This window comes from Ursus americanus, chromosome 15, assembly GCF_024610735.1.
Source record: "Ursus americanus isolate L20-20 chromosome 15, mUrsAme1.1.p, whole genome shotgun sequence".
In the NCBI taxonomy this organism is placed as follows: Eukaryota; Metazoa; Chordata; class Mammalia; order Carnivora; family Ursidae; genus Ursus; species Ursus americanus.
The window spans coordinates 56,372,004-56,388,761 of record NC_142141.1 but is presented as its reverse complement, the minus strand read 5'-3'; the positions used below and the strand labels follow the sequence as shown (position 1 = coordinate 56,388,761).

The window sequence follows — 16,758 nt, the reverse complement described above, 5'->3', positions numbered from 1 at the left end:
TAACCTCTCAATTAAAATGTCAATATATTACAATGTCTTAACACGTGAAGGTCAAACAGACATTGCTTTGTTTAGACTTTAAAAGTCCATCACTAGACTGGTCCCATAGCAACTTCCAGTTGTACAACTGTAACTATTGATTGAAGGACTTGGACAATTGAGTGTTTCTAATGTGACAAGTGACTATAGCCTAAGCCACAATACACAGTTTCTCACTGACTAGTCACAGTCGAGACTGTTAACAGCTTTTCTGTCTTATGACAAAATACAGTGACACATTCCACACACTATTTCCTATATAATTTTTAAAATTAGAAAAAAAAACCCAAATGTACTTTTGAAATAAATGGATGTGACAGAACGTCCATAATGGATGTTTAAAATGATATGAAAAGAATAATTTGTTACCAAGACTTGAAAATAGTAAGTGTTAAGACTCCTGTAGTCATTAATGATTACACAATGTCTGATCCTCACTAAAGTTGTGAAATTAGGGGTGACTGAGGATGTCAGTTGGTGCAATTGGTTGTGGGTGTTCATCACAGCTACTCCAAGCTGTAGGACCCCAGAACCCCAGTCCTGTGGTTATTAGCAAGCTACAGTGGGTTGTATAGTTCAAAGAGACTGTGATTGGCAACTCACCAGTCTGATTCATTAATAGCATGACATGTTTCAGTTTGTGCATATTTAGAAATGAAACATATAAATGCATAAAAATGGAGAATCACAGAAAGGCATGTTTTTCCACCTGTGTTTTCTTATGCTATCTGAATTTAAAAATCAGGTTTGAAATAAACTTATTTCTGGTAATAATGTTTTAAGGACATTTTAGGGAGGACAGATTTGCAAGGATACTATAAATTAACTAGAGCAAACTGCTATCCCTCCCTTTTCCAATTATTAACGAATCATAATTTCTCTTTTCAATAAAGAATTTCTATTTTGTTGAAACATGCCCAGAGGCCTTGGGAATCTCTGTGTCTCATGTCATAACAGAATTGAGTGAAGTGGTGAGTTTACTGTTAACATTCAGAATAATTCTTCTGGATTCCTTTTAAGGGTGTTGAGAAGCAGTAACAAAATTGAAGTATAGGTGGGAGATGAGGCTATCTGCAGTTATAAAAACCCTGGTTTGATCCCCAAATTAGTTATTATACAAAAAAGAGGTAAGGGGTGCTTGGGTGGCCCAATTGGTTGAGTGCTGACTCTTGATTTCAGCTCAGGTTGTGATCTCAGGGTTGTGGGATCGAGACCTGAGTCTGGCTCTGAGCTGGCTGTGGAGTCTGCTTAGGAGTCTCTCCCTCTCCTTCTGCCTTTCCTCCTGCTCTCTCTCTCTCTCTAAAATAATATATAAATAAATCTAAATAAATAAAAAGAGGTAAGCCACATGGGAGAATGGATGAGATAAGCAGGAGAACTGGGAAGATGTCTGACTCCATCCAATTCAACACTTCTTACTAAACTTGATGTAAATCTTGACTATTAACATTGGAAAAAAAGGTCAAGGAACATTGAGATGAAACATGTCACTCTTCCATAAAGAAACTTCCAGTCAAATCAATGGACAGTTATGAGATCATCCATAGTGAAAGCAACTTCCCATTAACAATAATCAAGATTGGACAAGACCTAATAAGACCATTTTCTGGATTGGCAACATGGATATACACTCTTTCACGGATGGTTTCCTCAAATGATTTTTAAATTAGTTTCACCAAGTAATTTTCTTTGACCACAGGACTGATAAAAGCATCTCTTCTCTTTAAGGCCCATTGAGTGATGTTTACTGCAATAGGGATGCTCGTACAGGTGGAAGAAATTAATATACACCAGACCACCCCTCAAACTCTCTAGTCCTACACTTCAGAGAAAACAATCTTTGATCACCTCACCAATATGCACAAATAGGTCAGAGTATTTTTGTGGATGATGGTTTCATTGCGTGTGTGTGTTTGCTTACAAAAGCATTAACACATTAAGCTCTTAATGCTCAAAACAGGGACGCATTGCAATTAGGGATTCCAAGGTTCTACTGAAACGACAAGAAGAAGAAGACCATGTGGTCTTCTATGTAAAAGAGCAATTTATCTGAAGTCCAATATAATGAGGTATAATTCAAGCCAACCATCTACCTTGCACCATTATTACATGAGTCCAATGGGGCGCCTCTACTTGATATAGAAAAGTATTCAAATACTAATACTGAATTGTTGATTGAACTTATTGGGAGGTCTCAGGGTGCTTACAGAGAAACCTGAGACTTCTTTTCTAATACAATGGTAATATCCTGAATCAAATGAAATAATGAGATGATTTCCAAGAAGTCTCAAAGTACCTCCCTCACAGCCTTTACAATAGAAGAAAAATTATTTAGCATTTAGAGGTAAAGAAATGGGGGAGGCGGGGAATGAAAAGTGAAGCAGTAGAACTCTGATAACAAAAGGTTTACCCTCTTAATCTCATTGACTACATTGAGGGATTTCCAGGAGGCAAAATTTAATTAAGGTTTGCGAATGTTTCTGTAACATTGACAGCTTGCTGATATAATGACACCCTGGCTGCTGAAGATATGTTTTGGTTGCGTGCAGTAAGATATCACTGATTCTTAAATCAAACTGTGGGCATTTCCATTCTTGGCGGTGCAGTTGCTTGGACACAAAGCCTTGTCTTTCTTCATGCTGCTTGTATAAAAGTCCTTCCTCACCACCATCCCCTCTGCCTGGAAAATTCCTATTCATCCTTTAAGACACGATTATCACTTCTTCTAGGATATTATGATGGCCCCTTCCTCAGTTTAGACTGGAAAGTGTAGGCATAGTGACTTGTTCCATTAAACAATTTGCTCCAAATGTACAGTTCACACGGGAGGATGGTGGGTCAGCACTGAGATCGGCCTGACTCCCGCACTCCGTTTGCTCCCCCCACCCCCCCTGCATGACTCACTATGCACAGCTGAAGGGGCAAAGGGCAAAGGATGTGGACCTGCCACCAATCCTTGGATCTGCAACCACAAAGGAACGGCAACCACAAAATACCTTCACACTCACAGGTTAAGCTGGTGGTGGAGTCTATGTTGGAGGAACACACTCGTGTGTGCACACCGGATTGTCAAGTCTACCTTACCAGTAACACAGCAGTCACCACGTCATGAGTCACCAAGTCATTATTCAAACTGAAATTATCAGGAAGACCAACTCTCATCGTGGGGTGGGAAGACTGGAAACTATGTGCTATTTCCCTTCTCTAGGTTATCAGAGACAAATGCCTTCCAATGGCATTCAGTAGTGTTACCCATGCCCAGTGGATGCTGGGCACACTTAGAACCACTTCTACCCGGACCAATTCTATTGTGATACAAAGTCACTGTCCGACTTACTTATCTCCTTTGCTTTTGGAGATGCCAACTAGCTTCTCGATGCCGCCGGCATCCCGTAAGGCCTTGGCGTTCTCCATGTTCTTGGTGATCACTTCATGCAGGGTGCAGCAGACGGCTGTCACCGTGTCATCTGACATGGCCTTACTCGCCGCGTTGTTGCTGTTGTTCCCGCCTGGAAGCCTGTGGACGAGGTCTCGCATGGCATATTTGCCTTTGGGAAAAAAAAGTCAAGGGAAGAGTTGAAATGAGGCCAAAATGGAGAAAGAGGGCAGAGAGGAAGGTAGGGGCGGGGGGAAAAAGAGGCCACAGGAGGTCACATGAATGCAATATTGTCCATTTCCCATTACTGAATATTCTCTGTTGGGTTGCTGTGGACACAGAACACAGAACAGATTTTCCTCACAGTAAGTGCATGGACTTTTGGTGCTAGATGGATGTGAGATGGAATTTCTGGGCAAGTTAGTTCATGCCTGTAAGCCTCAGCTGTTTAAAACCTGTAAAGCAAGAACAAAAATGGTACCTATGTCACAAGGCTGTTGCAAAGATTAAATGAGTAAATGTGTGGACAGAATGCAACCCACGAGGATTAATGAAGACACAGGATTCAGTAGGTGTCAGCTGTCAGTGAGTTCCTGCTCGTCGGTCACAGAAGGCAAGAAAACATATGGTAATTCTGACGTAACTTCAAAACTACCTCTGTGGGAACTATGTTGGGGCTTGAACTATTTAACAAGTAAGAGTCAAACCACAAATATATGGGGACCATGATCATATACATAACTCCTGAGCTCTGGCCCTTATCAAGCAAAGAGAAACATTTAAAGCAAGGGAGAAAAGCTTTACAAATAATGTGTAGCTAGCTAGGTGTCCTTTGAACCAGGATAACCCAGTGATCCGCCTGTCTCCCTGATGAAATTTATCTCATGGCTCTACCATATAACATTTACTAATTTGACACATTCTCCTTTGCGTGAAAACCAAAGAAAATAAAATCCAACTTTGCTTCCTTGGCTTGCTTCATCATTATTAATCTTGCTACTCCCAATGATAAAGGTACTTATAATGACATCTTTATGGAGTACTTTTAGTTTACCAAGCGTTTTGGGCATTACCAATAACCCTGCAACACATTAATTCATCCCACCTGCAGCTTCCAATTCTGTTCCATTAATTTACTTCTGGAACTAAGTAAATGAGTACCTGTAGCAAAGTTGGCTGTTCTGAAATTTTTCAGATGGAACTGGCATGTGTCCAAAGCTAAACTCCTTCCCTGTCTCCCATCCCCCAATCAGACATGTTTAGCTAGCTCCTGAAAGCCATTTGAAATGCTTTGGCTCCATACATGTCTCTAAAGGACAGACCCTCTGGCTGTTTAATCCTCTGATGTGTGGTGCCCGGGGGTAAGGAGAGGAAACTCATGGGCGAAGGCAGTGATATCTTCATTCCAGGCATTAATAAATAAAACACAGACCTTTGTAATTTTGGTATCTGCTCTTATCCTATGTTTAGGTGGCTTATTTTAGCTTGGACAAAAAAATGCTGATGTCTAAATGACTGAAATAGGAAAGTGTCTTCGTTCACTTGACAGCTGAGAAGTTTGCCTGAAATGGTTTGCCTGAAAACCTCCAAATGTAGCCTATTTGTTTCCTAAAGACAATACTTAATATAGTTTTGAGAAGATCCTTTGTGCCTGGACAGCCCTCTGCGCAACCTGCTGTATTTACTTATCATTATTTCATACTCAGCTCTGGCTGAGAGTTAACTTTTGCTGAGCTCAGCACACTGAGACCTCACCAGGTCATTAACTTGCACAGACCAACTTAGGCAAACGTGAGTCCCACAGATGTGAGACGGATGAATGGGGTCTTAAAATTTTTCTTCCTAAGGGAAATGATAGAGGAAGGAAACAGAAAACTATTTCAATCATTATGCATCCGGGGCATTCACACTCTCGACTGAGTATGGAGAACTGGTCTGTGACCTTGGACATTGCTGAGGTTGAAAGCAAAAATGAAAAGAGAGAGAAGATTTGGCTGTAGCATTCTCCACTTTTTGCTGTTACTACCATTTAAAAAATTATATCAGATAAATTTGAAGGTGTGAATTCATCCAGCATGGTTTCTGAATCCATGAGTCATGAATGAAATGCGAGGCGTCCCCATCACATTCAGGGGGGTGCGGACAGCTGCTTCCCCCCTCCCCGGAGCGGCCTCTCCGACTTGCCCCGGGGTGCTGCACAAACACTGTTGTTTTCCATGGACTCCACAGCGTGGAAAATGACAGGAGTCACGACCATATATAACCAACCACAACCTGTCAAGGAAACCCACTGGAATGATTTTATTTCTAATATTTCCAATAGGGCGCACTGACATTTTACTGGACAAGTGGAGATTTTTCATTTAGTTTCTTTATTAGCCTATTTGGAAAGATACATTTTAATTTATATTTTTGACCCACCAACTGGAGAAACAAATCAAGTAAAATTATTCCATAGAGCAGAAGACCTCCGGACAAAGTCTGTTCATTCTTTTAAGGGCATACAATCATTTTAGCCTTCGATTCTGCTGCTGAGAAAAGCTGTTTTCTCAGACTGGAAATGGAATCTTATCTTCATATGAAATTTGGGTAGCAAGAATAGCTTCTTTTTTTCTTGTGTTCATAAACTTGGAGGCTAATTGGGTGGGAAAAAAAGAAAACAGGAACATAGAATAATTACAGCCGCAAGCAACCTTCTGTGGCAGGCTAATAACGGAGTCCAGGGAAGGGAGACGTTAGGTTGCACTGGGCTTGCCACGGAAGGCTTGATATAGGAAGTGAACATTCAGGATTTGTTCTATAGGTCAGGGGAGCCCCAAGATCCACCTGATATTCTGACAAAGAGAATTCTGATGCCTCAAGAAGGAATGCTTCAGGGGCGCCTGGGTGGCTCAGTTGGTTGAGCGTCCAACTCTTGATTTCAGCTCAGGTCATGATCTCAGGGTCATGAGATCCAGTTCCACACTGGGCTCTGTGCTAGGCATGGAGTTTGCTTAAGATTCTCTCTCTTCCTCTCCCTCTGCCCCTCCCCACTCATGTGCCCTCTTTCTCTCTCAAAAGAAAAAAAAAAAAAGAAGGAAGGTTTCAGAATAGAAAGACTGAAGGTTGGAGAAACACATAGTCTCTTTCTTGACAATAAAACTCGCTGTCTCTGAACTTCTACTGAAATTGTAAGCATTACAACCCAGGGTGATTTGTGCCTATAATTGTACTATGTCACATATTGTCTTTGTTCCCTAAATTTCTAAACAACAGAAAGAATGAAAAAGCCATTCTTGTTACCGATAAGAGGAATCTTGGCACCCTCTCCTTTCTATCCCCCTTCCTGCTTTCAAGCTTTGGGATCTCTAAGGTCTGAGATTTCCGAGTTCAACCTCTTTAGGAACAAATTCCCTTGTTGTGCCACAGGGGTGATGAGAAAAAGTCTGAAGGGGGGTGAGCCAAACTGCAATTTTCACAGCCTAACACCATGAAGGGGATCAAATCGGGTTTCGTTTTGGTTTGGTTTCAGAGAGTTATGGATAGAGGTAAGGTTCTTCTTGGGCTAAGGAGGAGAGTGGCCAGACTCCCAGATGGATGCCATCTTTTCAGGAACCCAGAGGAGGAATGCTAGAGTTGTGCATGGGGCCCGGGATATCAAGGGTGCCTGGAGCCCTGCAGCGCCCCTGTGGTGTGTTGGGATGCTGTGTGGATGCAGAGGAGATCCTAAGCAGACAGGCCTCATCTTGGGATTGAGTCTGGAGGAAGCAGAGGAGCTTCCTGTCTTAGGGTGAGCTGCTGAGGCCCACAGAAAGGCCAGCAGTGCCAGCACCCACTGCAGACTGAACCACTCCCCCATTTCTCTGGATTTAATTGGTTTAAAAATGAGGGAGTGGTATGGCACAGACTGAAAGTCATAGAATGATTCGTGCCATTTAACAGGCAACTGTAGTATATCAGGACGAAAACAAGGACTCATGACCACGGAGGGGGCTGCGGGTCAGGGACAGGATAGCAGCCACGATGGAGAACCATGAAGATGAAACTGACAAGTGAAATGCTGGGCGTGAGGGAAGAAAGAGGATTCAGGCCTCTCTAACTGGGGTGATGAGCTGGGTGGTGAAAACCAAGTGAATTTTAGAATTTAATAATAATGGGCAAGTTGGATTTCTATTGTATTTAGTCCCACATAAAAAAAAACATGCAAAATTAGTGAACCTTATATGGGAGAATAGTACAGCAAGCTGCCATCAAGGAAAGAAGTTGTCCATCAGGTTCAAAAGACACCTAGATTTGTGAAAGGAAAGTGACTACCTTGGCCTGCCTCCATTTGCAAGAAATGTGCTCTCCACCATCCAGTGTCATGGAATCACATGTCAAAAAAAAAAAAAAAAAAAAAAAAAAAAAAAAAAAAGAAAAGCACGCTGCTCACTCAGATGGAAACAAAACAGAACAACTCTGCCGCCACCGGCATCACTGCCAACAACAGATCACTGTTTTGCTCAAGTTCCCAACAGAAATGAATATTTGGGTCCTTTCTTCTAAGTTACTTAGTCTCTGATGAAAATAACTTTATTTCTGATATGCAATACGGGTATGCGATGACCAGTGGAGAGACTGTCATTGTGTGAAGAACATACTGTGTTTCCATCAATGATAGACTAACTGTAACCTTGTAACTCTGTACTCTAGCCTCTGGGTGCACGTGTGCGTGTGTGTGTGTGTGTGTGTCCTTTAAATACTTGTATGTAAGACTGATTGAGCCAGTTTTCTAAGTTCAGAACCTCTGGAAAATTGCAAATAACAATTATTTTCTCTTTATAATGCTCCTTGCTGGAGTTTTCTGTGTAAAGAAGGTGCAGATGGCCTCAGGAGATCTAACCAACTGTGCCGCCCCAGAAGGACACTCTTAGCAGAGCTCTCACGTAGACAAGAGCTGGTGGAAATTTCAGGATGGTGCAACAGGGCCCTGCTCTTGCTGATTTCTTCACTTCTCTGTTATTTGTTTGTTTATGACTCTGTTTCTATTTCTAGTTCAGAACTAAACTTATTTCTGAGCCCACTTAGTTTCTCCATTGGTGGCAGTGATATTGAGTAGTGGTCTGTGGTCTAACCACCTGGTGCTCTGTAAGGTGGCAGACAATAGAGAAGTCACTTGAGTCCCTTCCGATTATGTACCTCTTTTGATCACTGATAAGAGTCCTCTGTATAGCTGGTCTTTGGGATGACTCAAATGTCTTTGTAAACTTAAATCTCTCAAGCCAACTTTAGAGGAAAGATAATTTTTAAAAAGGCTGGAATGGGGAGCAGTGCTGGGTCAGAAACATCATGGCCCCTTTGTCTCTGAGACCTTAGCACCTCTTTGGCTTCTTTGTTTCTGGGGCTGCTACAACTGGCCTGTGAGTTTTTGCGGAGAAGCTCTAAATTTACTCTTTCCTTTTTCAATTTTTTTTTTTAGTGTGGTGGAATATGCATATTCTAAAATGTACCATCTTATCCACTTTTGAGTACACAATTTGGTGATATTAAGTAAATCTGTATTTTGCAACTATTACCACCATCCATCTCCAGAACTGTTTTCATCTTGCAAAACTGCAACTCTATACCATTAAACAATAACTCCCTATCCTCCCCATCCTCCAAACAACCAACATTTCACTCTTTATGATTTTGACTACTCTAAGGACCTCATATAAGTGGAATCATACAGTATATATCTTTCTGTGACTGATTCATTTCACTTAATAAAACGTCCTTGAGCTTCATCCATATTGTGTATCAAAATTTCTTTTCCTTTAAAGGCAGAAGAATATTCCATTGTATGCATATAGCCCATTTTGCTTCTCCATTCACCTGCTGATGGACACTTGAGTTGCTCCTTCATTTTAACTATTGTGAATAATGCTGGTGCGAACATGGGTGTACAACTATCCTTTCACTTTCCATCTGTTCGTGTCTTCGTGTTAAGTAGACGCTAGACAGGAGTGGTGGAAGGAACACCCCAAGGCAGAGTCTCAAGTCTCTGAAGGGGAATGACAGAGACATGAACTGGAGGCAAGGATGGTGATAAGCTACACATTGGAAGCCTGGTCAGCACAACATCCTGACCTTATGGCTTCCCAGACCTTGGAGCTGATGAACCAAAGAGCCACAGGGGCGGAGTACGCATTCTCCTCTTCCACCTCTGCCCCAGGGTAACCCCTAGACTCATTATAATGCATTTGCATTGTGGTATCAGCCCCAACGGGCGGAGGAAGGCTGCCATGACAGTTCCCATACAAACCTTGTAGGGTTAAAAAAAACTCCCCCTCCCAACCTGTGGGAGAAGTTTCCCAAATGATTGGAAATAGCCTCCATTAGAGACCACCCCACTATAAGTCACAGCTCTGGCCAGCCCAGAGAGACCCAATAATATCCAATCCCGAAGCCACCTAGGAGCCATTTCCACCTCATGGAACCTGTCCAGCTCTCCCACATTGAGAGTGTACTTTCACTTTAATAAACTGCTTTGTGCCTGCTACTTTCCCTCTGGCTATCTTTATTTTGAGCACCGATGCCCACATAAATCTCCTGGGGAACCCAAGGATCAAGACCTCCATCTATATGACACGGACTCTCTCTCACCCGTAACATCTGGATTCTAAAGTGAGTCTCCTGTAGACAGCATACAGGTGGATCACATTTTTTAATCCATTCTGCCATTTTGTTTTTTGACTGGAGAGTTTAATCAATTTATATTTGAAATAATTACTGGGGCGCCTGGGTGACCCAGTTGGTTGAGAATCTACTCTTGTTTTTGTCTCAGGGTCATGAGATTGAGCCCCTCAGTGCAGAGCCTGCTTAGGAGACTCTCCCCCCTCTTTCTGTCCCCTCCCCTGCTCCCTCTCTCTCGCAAAGCAATAAATAAATCTAAAACAAAACAAAACAAAAAAAAAAAGAAAAAAAGAAAAAGACCACTGATAAGGAGGGGCTTACTTGTTAGTTGCTATTTGTTTTGTATATACCTTGTAGCTTTTTTTGTCCCTTGTTTCCTGCATTCCTATTTTTTTGTGTTTGATATTTTGTAGTGAAATGTTTAAATTACCTTCTCATTTCCTTTCATATTTATTCTATAACTATTTTCATTATGGCTACCATGGGAATTACATTTAATATCCTAAATTATAAAATTCTAATTTAAATTTATACCATTTTACTTCAATAACATATAAAAACTCTGCTTATTTATAGCTCCATCCCCACCCTTTTCAGTTATGGATGTCACAAAATTCCATCTCTGTAAATGTCATATGTCTAAAAACATAAAATAATTGTTTTTTAAAATGCATCCATCTCTAATTATGTAGAAAACATGGAAAACAAGAGTTACAAACTGTCATGACAATATTACTTGCTTTTACAATTACCCATGTATTTACCTTTACTGAGATCTATGTTTCTTCATATGGTTCTAGTGACTTTATTCCAAACTGCAGGATTATCTTTGCTTGCAGGAAAATCCTAGCGACAAACTCCCTCAGCTTTTATTTATCTGGGAATGTCTTTCTTTCTTCCGCACTTCTGTAATACAAGATTCTTGATTGGCAGGGTTTTTTCTTTCAGCACTTGAATATACAGCCCATTGCCTTCTGCCCTCCAAAGTATCTGATGAGAATTCTGCTCTAATCCTATTGGGGATCTTTTTAATGTAATGAGTCACTTCTCCTTTGCTCATCTCAAGATTCTCTCTGTCCTTGTCTTTGGACAGTTTGATTATGTGTCTCAGTGTGGGTCCCTCGGGTTTATCCTACTCAGAGCTGGTTGAGCTTCTTAGATATTTACATTCACATCTTACATCAAATCTGGGAAGTACTCAGGCATTAGTTCTTCAAATAATCTCGCTGACCCTTTTTCTCTCTCTTCTCCTTCTGGACTTACACAGTGTGTATGTGGTCTGCCTGATGGTGACTCACAGATACTTCAGACTCTGTTCACTTTTCTTTAATTTTTTTTCTTTCTGTCCCTAGGACTTGATGATTTCAGCTGTCCTGTCTTCAAGTTCATGGATTCTTCTGCCTGCTCAAATCTGCCTTTGAATCCCTCCAGTGAATTTTTCATGTCAGTGACTGTCATTTTCAGCTCTAGAATTTCTTTTTTAAAAATTTCCTCTTAGGTTTTCTATCTTTTTAATGATATTTCCATTTTATTTTATTTTATTTTTTAAAGATTTTATTTATTTATTTGACAGAGAGAGCCAGCGAACAAGAGAGGGAACACAAGCAGGGGGAGTGGGAGAGGAAGAAGCAGGCTCCCAGCAGAGCAGGAAGCCCGATGTGGGGCTCGATCCCAGAATGCTGGGATCATGCCCTGGGCCGAAGGCAGACGTTTAACGACTAAGCCACCCAGGTGCCCCAATGATATTTCCATTTTATTCAGACATCATTTGCTTGACTTTCTCTACATCGCATTTTAGTTCTTTGAGCATCTTCAAGACAGTTGTTTTAAAGTCTTTGTCTAGTAGGTCTGCCATCTGGTCTTTCTCAGGGACAGTTTTGTTGGTTTCTTTTTTTCCTTTACATGAGCCATACTTCTGTTTCTTTGTATGCCTTATGATTGTGTGTGTGTGTGTGTGTGTGTGTGTGTGTGTAAAAGTAGATACTGGAATCTAATAATGTAATCCTGGAAATCAGATTCTTCCCCTTCCCCAAGTTTGCTGTTTCTTTGGTTTTTGTTCTGTTTTTGATTGTTGTAAGCTGTCTCTGTGCAGAGGATCGGCCTGAGGTATAAACTTAAGGTCCTCTCAGGTCTCTTCAGAACTTGTACCTTTCTCTGGGCACATGGGGTACTGTTATTTTCCTCTGCATATCCATTTGCTTTTGAATGTCCTAGTTTTTAAAGTCTGGTTTCCAAAAGGGGAGAAAAAGGAACCAAAGGAGAAGTGAGGGTGCCAACCCTTTAATTCCCCTGGAAGTCACCTCAGCCAGAGGAGAAGGGGCTTGCAGCAATGAGAGGTGTGCAAAAATGGCAGTCTCACCTCTGTGTCTGCACCTCCATGATCAGAAGCAGCAGTGATCAGAATGCAGATCTCCCCTATTTGGTGGACAGGGTCCTTGCTCCCCACCCTGGTTCCCATCAGCTGCATGCAAACTGCTCAGGAACACACACAGAGCTGCCAGTAAGTTGATCTAGGGAAGCTGCTACTATGTTAAGAGCTGAAATTGACTGAAATTAATCACTATCTACCCTCCAGGCTTTCCCTTGAAAGTTGCAAGCCTTCATTAGATTCCAGAGTTCCGAAATACATCAGACACATTCTGCCAATGTGGGAAACCAGATACCTGGTGCTTCCTACCTACTCTGTCATCTCACCAGAATCCTCTCCCCAGTCTGAAGTTACTTTTGATCAGTGGCTGAAGATATAAAAGTGAAGTACTGATCTCCAGGTAATTGTATGTCTGTAGGTAAATGTGAAAAGAGCCTTTGCTCCCTGCCAGAGGGAGATTATTAGTCTTTTTAAAATGCTCTGTCAATAGCCATAACTCCTTCTGTAATGTGGCTAGCACCTTTTCTTTCTTTTGAGCGAACTTCTGGAGCCAATGTATCATAAGAATCTGTCATCGTGTAACTATAAGGGTATCTAATATAAACACTTCATTATAAAAGAGGAGAAAACACAGAAAAAAATCTATATTTTAAAACTGATTTATGTGGCTTACAGACCAAGAGGTGAAACATTCAAGATGGTATTGCTTGGCTATTGAAAAAGTCTGAATAATTGTTCACATGGGATAGTTCTGAACCAAGCTGCAGTTATTTCTTGTCTTTACACACTAAGGACTTATACTCGTATCTTGTGTCCCCTGAGAACTCTTTCTTGAAACTGCCTTCTCCAAATTTACACCCCATAGTCAAACTAATAAATCTTTAAAAAGTGTCTTTTACATCTAAAACCATCTTAGGGACTGTTGCTGGGTAATATCAAAGAGTTTTCTTCCTCACCTTATGAAATACAGGTACTAGAAATGGCATTCTGCAGGTTTTTATTTAGTTTAATACTAGCGTGAGAGATGGTCTATTTATCAAGCTTCCAATACAAAAAAACCTGGCAAATGAAAACAAGAGAAACTCCAGCTCCACTTAATCATGGCAGGTAGTATGATTATGCCTCAGCCCTCATGAACCTTCCACTTTGGTTAAAAGCATGCTCCCTTTCATGTTAAAGAATGGCACAGTAATGGTCAACAAGTTTTTGAAGGAAAGATTCTATTTCTGGGTTTAAAAGAGACTTTTCAGTTGGTGGTAATCCTAATGCAATCTTTACGGGATAGATAATGAGATCCTGGAGATTTTCAGTGCCTCATTGTCCATAATGTGTACTTACTTTCATGCTAGTCACCAACTCTTTATAAAACTAAACTTGTCTCAATTTTGTTATTACTGGTTGTGATGAGTAATCAGAGCCATTCAGCCTTATCATCAACAGGTGGGTTCTGATTTTCTCTCATGCTTGCCTGGAGAACCCTGTCAGAGCCACAAATCTATAATTGGGTCAGTTGGAAGAAACATCAAAATAGCCTGATTAAAGAACTCCAACAGGTACTCGTAACACTTGAGACAATAAAAAAATAGGCTGTTGGCTACAGGTACCCCTGTAGAGGCGTTATCATCACCACAGATGAACAACTCTCAGACTGCTAAGAGATTCAGTCAGGATTTCCAGAACTCATTCACTTTGAAAGGCTGCTAACTAACCCAAGATCAAGAGAACAAGGATTAATTACTTAGGCTAAATGAAACAAATTTAATTGTGGCTAATGTTCTATTTTTGAATTGGGCATGTTACAAAAGCTTCCTTCTTTCCACTTCCTCTGTCCTTAATGCTTGATTTAACAGGTTATGCTTATAAAAACTAGATGAAACATTCTTTAAATGGAATCTTATTCTAATTAATCCTTCAGAATTCAGAAAAACATATTTAAAAATTCTTAAAATAGGTAAGCTAATAAATTATCAGGGAAAGTTAAGATAATCCTATAAATATAACAACATATGTTGACTGGTCTTGTCGACACAACTTACAACAGTAGTTAAATAATATAAAAAATGCCTTGACTAATCCATTTACTTTCTTTGACCCTAGGTTTTCATGGACAAAACTAGAATCTATCCTTCTTTCTAGTAGAACATAATTGAAAAAATCAAATCTGTATCCCTAACCATGCCATAGATGTCATATTGAAAGGGAAATATAATTTAATTAGGCATGACAAGCCTATTAAAAAAACAAGTGCATTTTGTAGGTGGAATTAATGTCTACAGCATCCTCCCAGGCTTGGCTTGTGCTGTATGACTTAAGGAACCCCGCCGTCAGGTAGCATGGCCAGAGCACTGAAGAGTTACAGCTCAGACAGATGGAATAATCCAAGTTCTAGGTAGTGGGGGTGAAGACTGGTGGAAGGGACTCTGATGGTCCTGGGTCACTGATTCCAGTCAATGAGCTGAAAGGGAATAAAATATTTCTGCAACGTAAAGCAACCAAAATGACAAAACCAGGAGTTCTACAAACCAAACAAAAATGAACTCTCAAGATTTATTATCATAGAGGTCTAGTTTTGATAACTGCGCCCGGAGGTCTTGGTGAATGAATCCATGCTGCTGTACCTAGGTCCGTACAAACCGTCAAATAAAGTCAACCATCGAACTGATGGTCACAAATAAGAAACCAGCTACGTAAACATCTGCCTCTTAGGGGCAGAGCTTCCACACCAGGAGGCACCGTGAAGGAGCACAGTGCCTCATTCCACCTCCATCGTGACCGAGGGCTCACCGTGAGCCTGTCAGAGCGGAGAATTGGGAGAACAGAACAAAACCAAAAAAATCAACTCAGGGAAACAAATCAAAAAAAGAAAATGGCCCTTTTAATCCTAGTCCCAAATAATGAATCTTTGAGTCATTTGCTAGCAGTTGCTTACTTCCTGAGTCAACCTTATCTCTGAGATTCGCAATTACCAACGTGCGACAGATGATACGATTATCTTGTGAGAACACTACTGTGTGTCCAGCATGAAGTGACCAGCCCTAACCTTATAAACAATGGTAAAATTGTGCTTTTTTATTTTAAATGTGGAAGGCTGGTTCTTATTAAGTCTGGATGCCTTGCAACATTGTGTGAGTAAAAAATTCCTTTGGCTTCATGCTTCTGCCTCTATGTTTTCCTTGCACAGAATGGAAAATAGCTGTGGCAACACCAGCCCTCTGGTCTAATCATGTCAGTCCCTTTTTCCCAGAATGGGACCTGTTCATTTCCACCTCTGTACCTTTACTCCTGCTGGGTTAGAATACATATTTAATGAGATGCATTGATTTTCTAAAAAATTAACCATAATGAACCTTCTTTTATGGATCTGCCAGTTGCTTTAATTGATTAAAGATTTATCTAAATAGAGAGAGAGAGAGAAAAGGCATAGCAGAACGGGATCTGGGAGCCAAGGAATCAGTGCTTGTTGTGGGCAGAGGTTGAGACAAATTCTGGAAGAAACACAAAAATTCCTTATGCTTTTTCCTAATAACTGTGACTTTAAAAATCAAGTACAGACTTATAACACATATAAGGACCAATGTCACATGCCAGGATTGGTAAGCAGTTGGTCTGAGAAAATGATTCAAATGAAAACTCAACCCTCTGAATGAAAATAATATTAAACAAAGCAGAATTTTACAGGTTTATAGTGTATGGTGTGCAGTTCTCTCAAGAGTTATTACCTCCAAATAAATAACCTATTCCATCTGTTTGAAAGACAAAAGGAATTGTACGTTTTAGCACCCTGAGATCTTATCCAGAGGATTTCACTGAATTAGATCTTGAGAAATTCTCATACTTGCTGAGAAGTAAGGTAATGAGTAGAAATACGGAAAAGGAGGTGGCTAAGATAAGCATATTTAATTTGTATAAGAATTGCTCTAAAAATAAAAATGGCAGTTAATTAACAGGAAGTTTGCTGAAGCACCTTTTGAACTAGAAATAAATTGATTTTTGAGAAATATTGAAAATTAGTCAAGTAACTGATATGACACATTATAACAGGACTTAAGTAATTTGATTAAATATTCAGCATGATAGACAAAAAAATTTTTATCTCAATTCACTGTCTAATTTTAGCAGAAAGGAGGTAAAGGTGAAAACTTAAACCCACTGATTCTAGCCTCAGGAGACAAACCTAGGAGGACGTTTAATTTTTAGGTCAAGATTGTTATCCAACAAAGACCCGAGAACTCTCTCAGGATGAAAACTTCAGAAGACAATAGTGTGAGACAAGTTGAATTCGGCATTTTCGTAAGCGAAGTTTGTGTTCAGGAACAGAAGCTGAAGGTAGTCCTCCTACCTG

General features: G+C 40.5%; 1 protein-coding gene across 2 annotated transcripts in view; it reads right to left on the bottom strand.

The window, feature by feature from the left end:
• Window positions 1-16,758, bottom strand: part of CTNND2 (catenin delta 2) — an 886,309-nt gene that overhangs the window by 45,035 nt on the left and 824,516 nt on the right. For both annotated transcript variants that reach the window (XM_087867974.1, XM_087867973.1), the window contains one exon: window positions 3,377-3,587. In XM_087867974.1, the coding sequence (XP_087724100.1) occupies window positions 3,377-3,587 (211 nt within the window). The remainder of the gene's footprint in view (window positions 1-3,376; window positions 3,588-16,758) is intronic.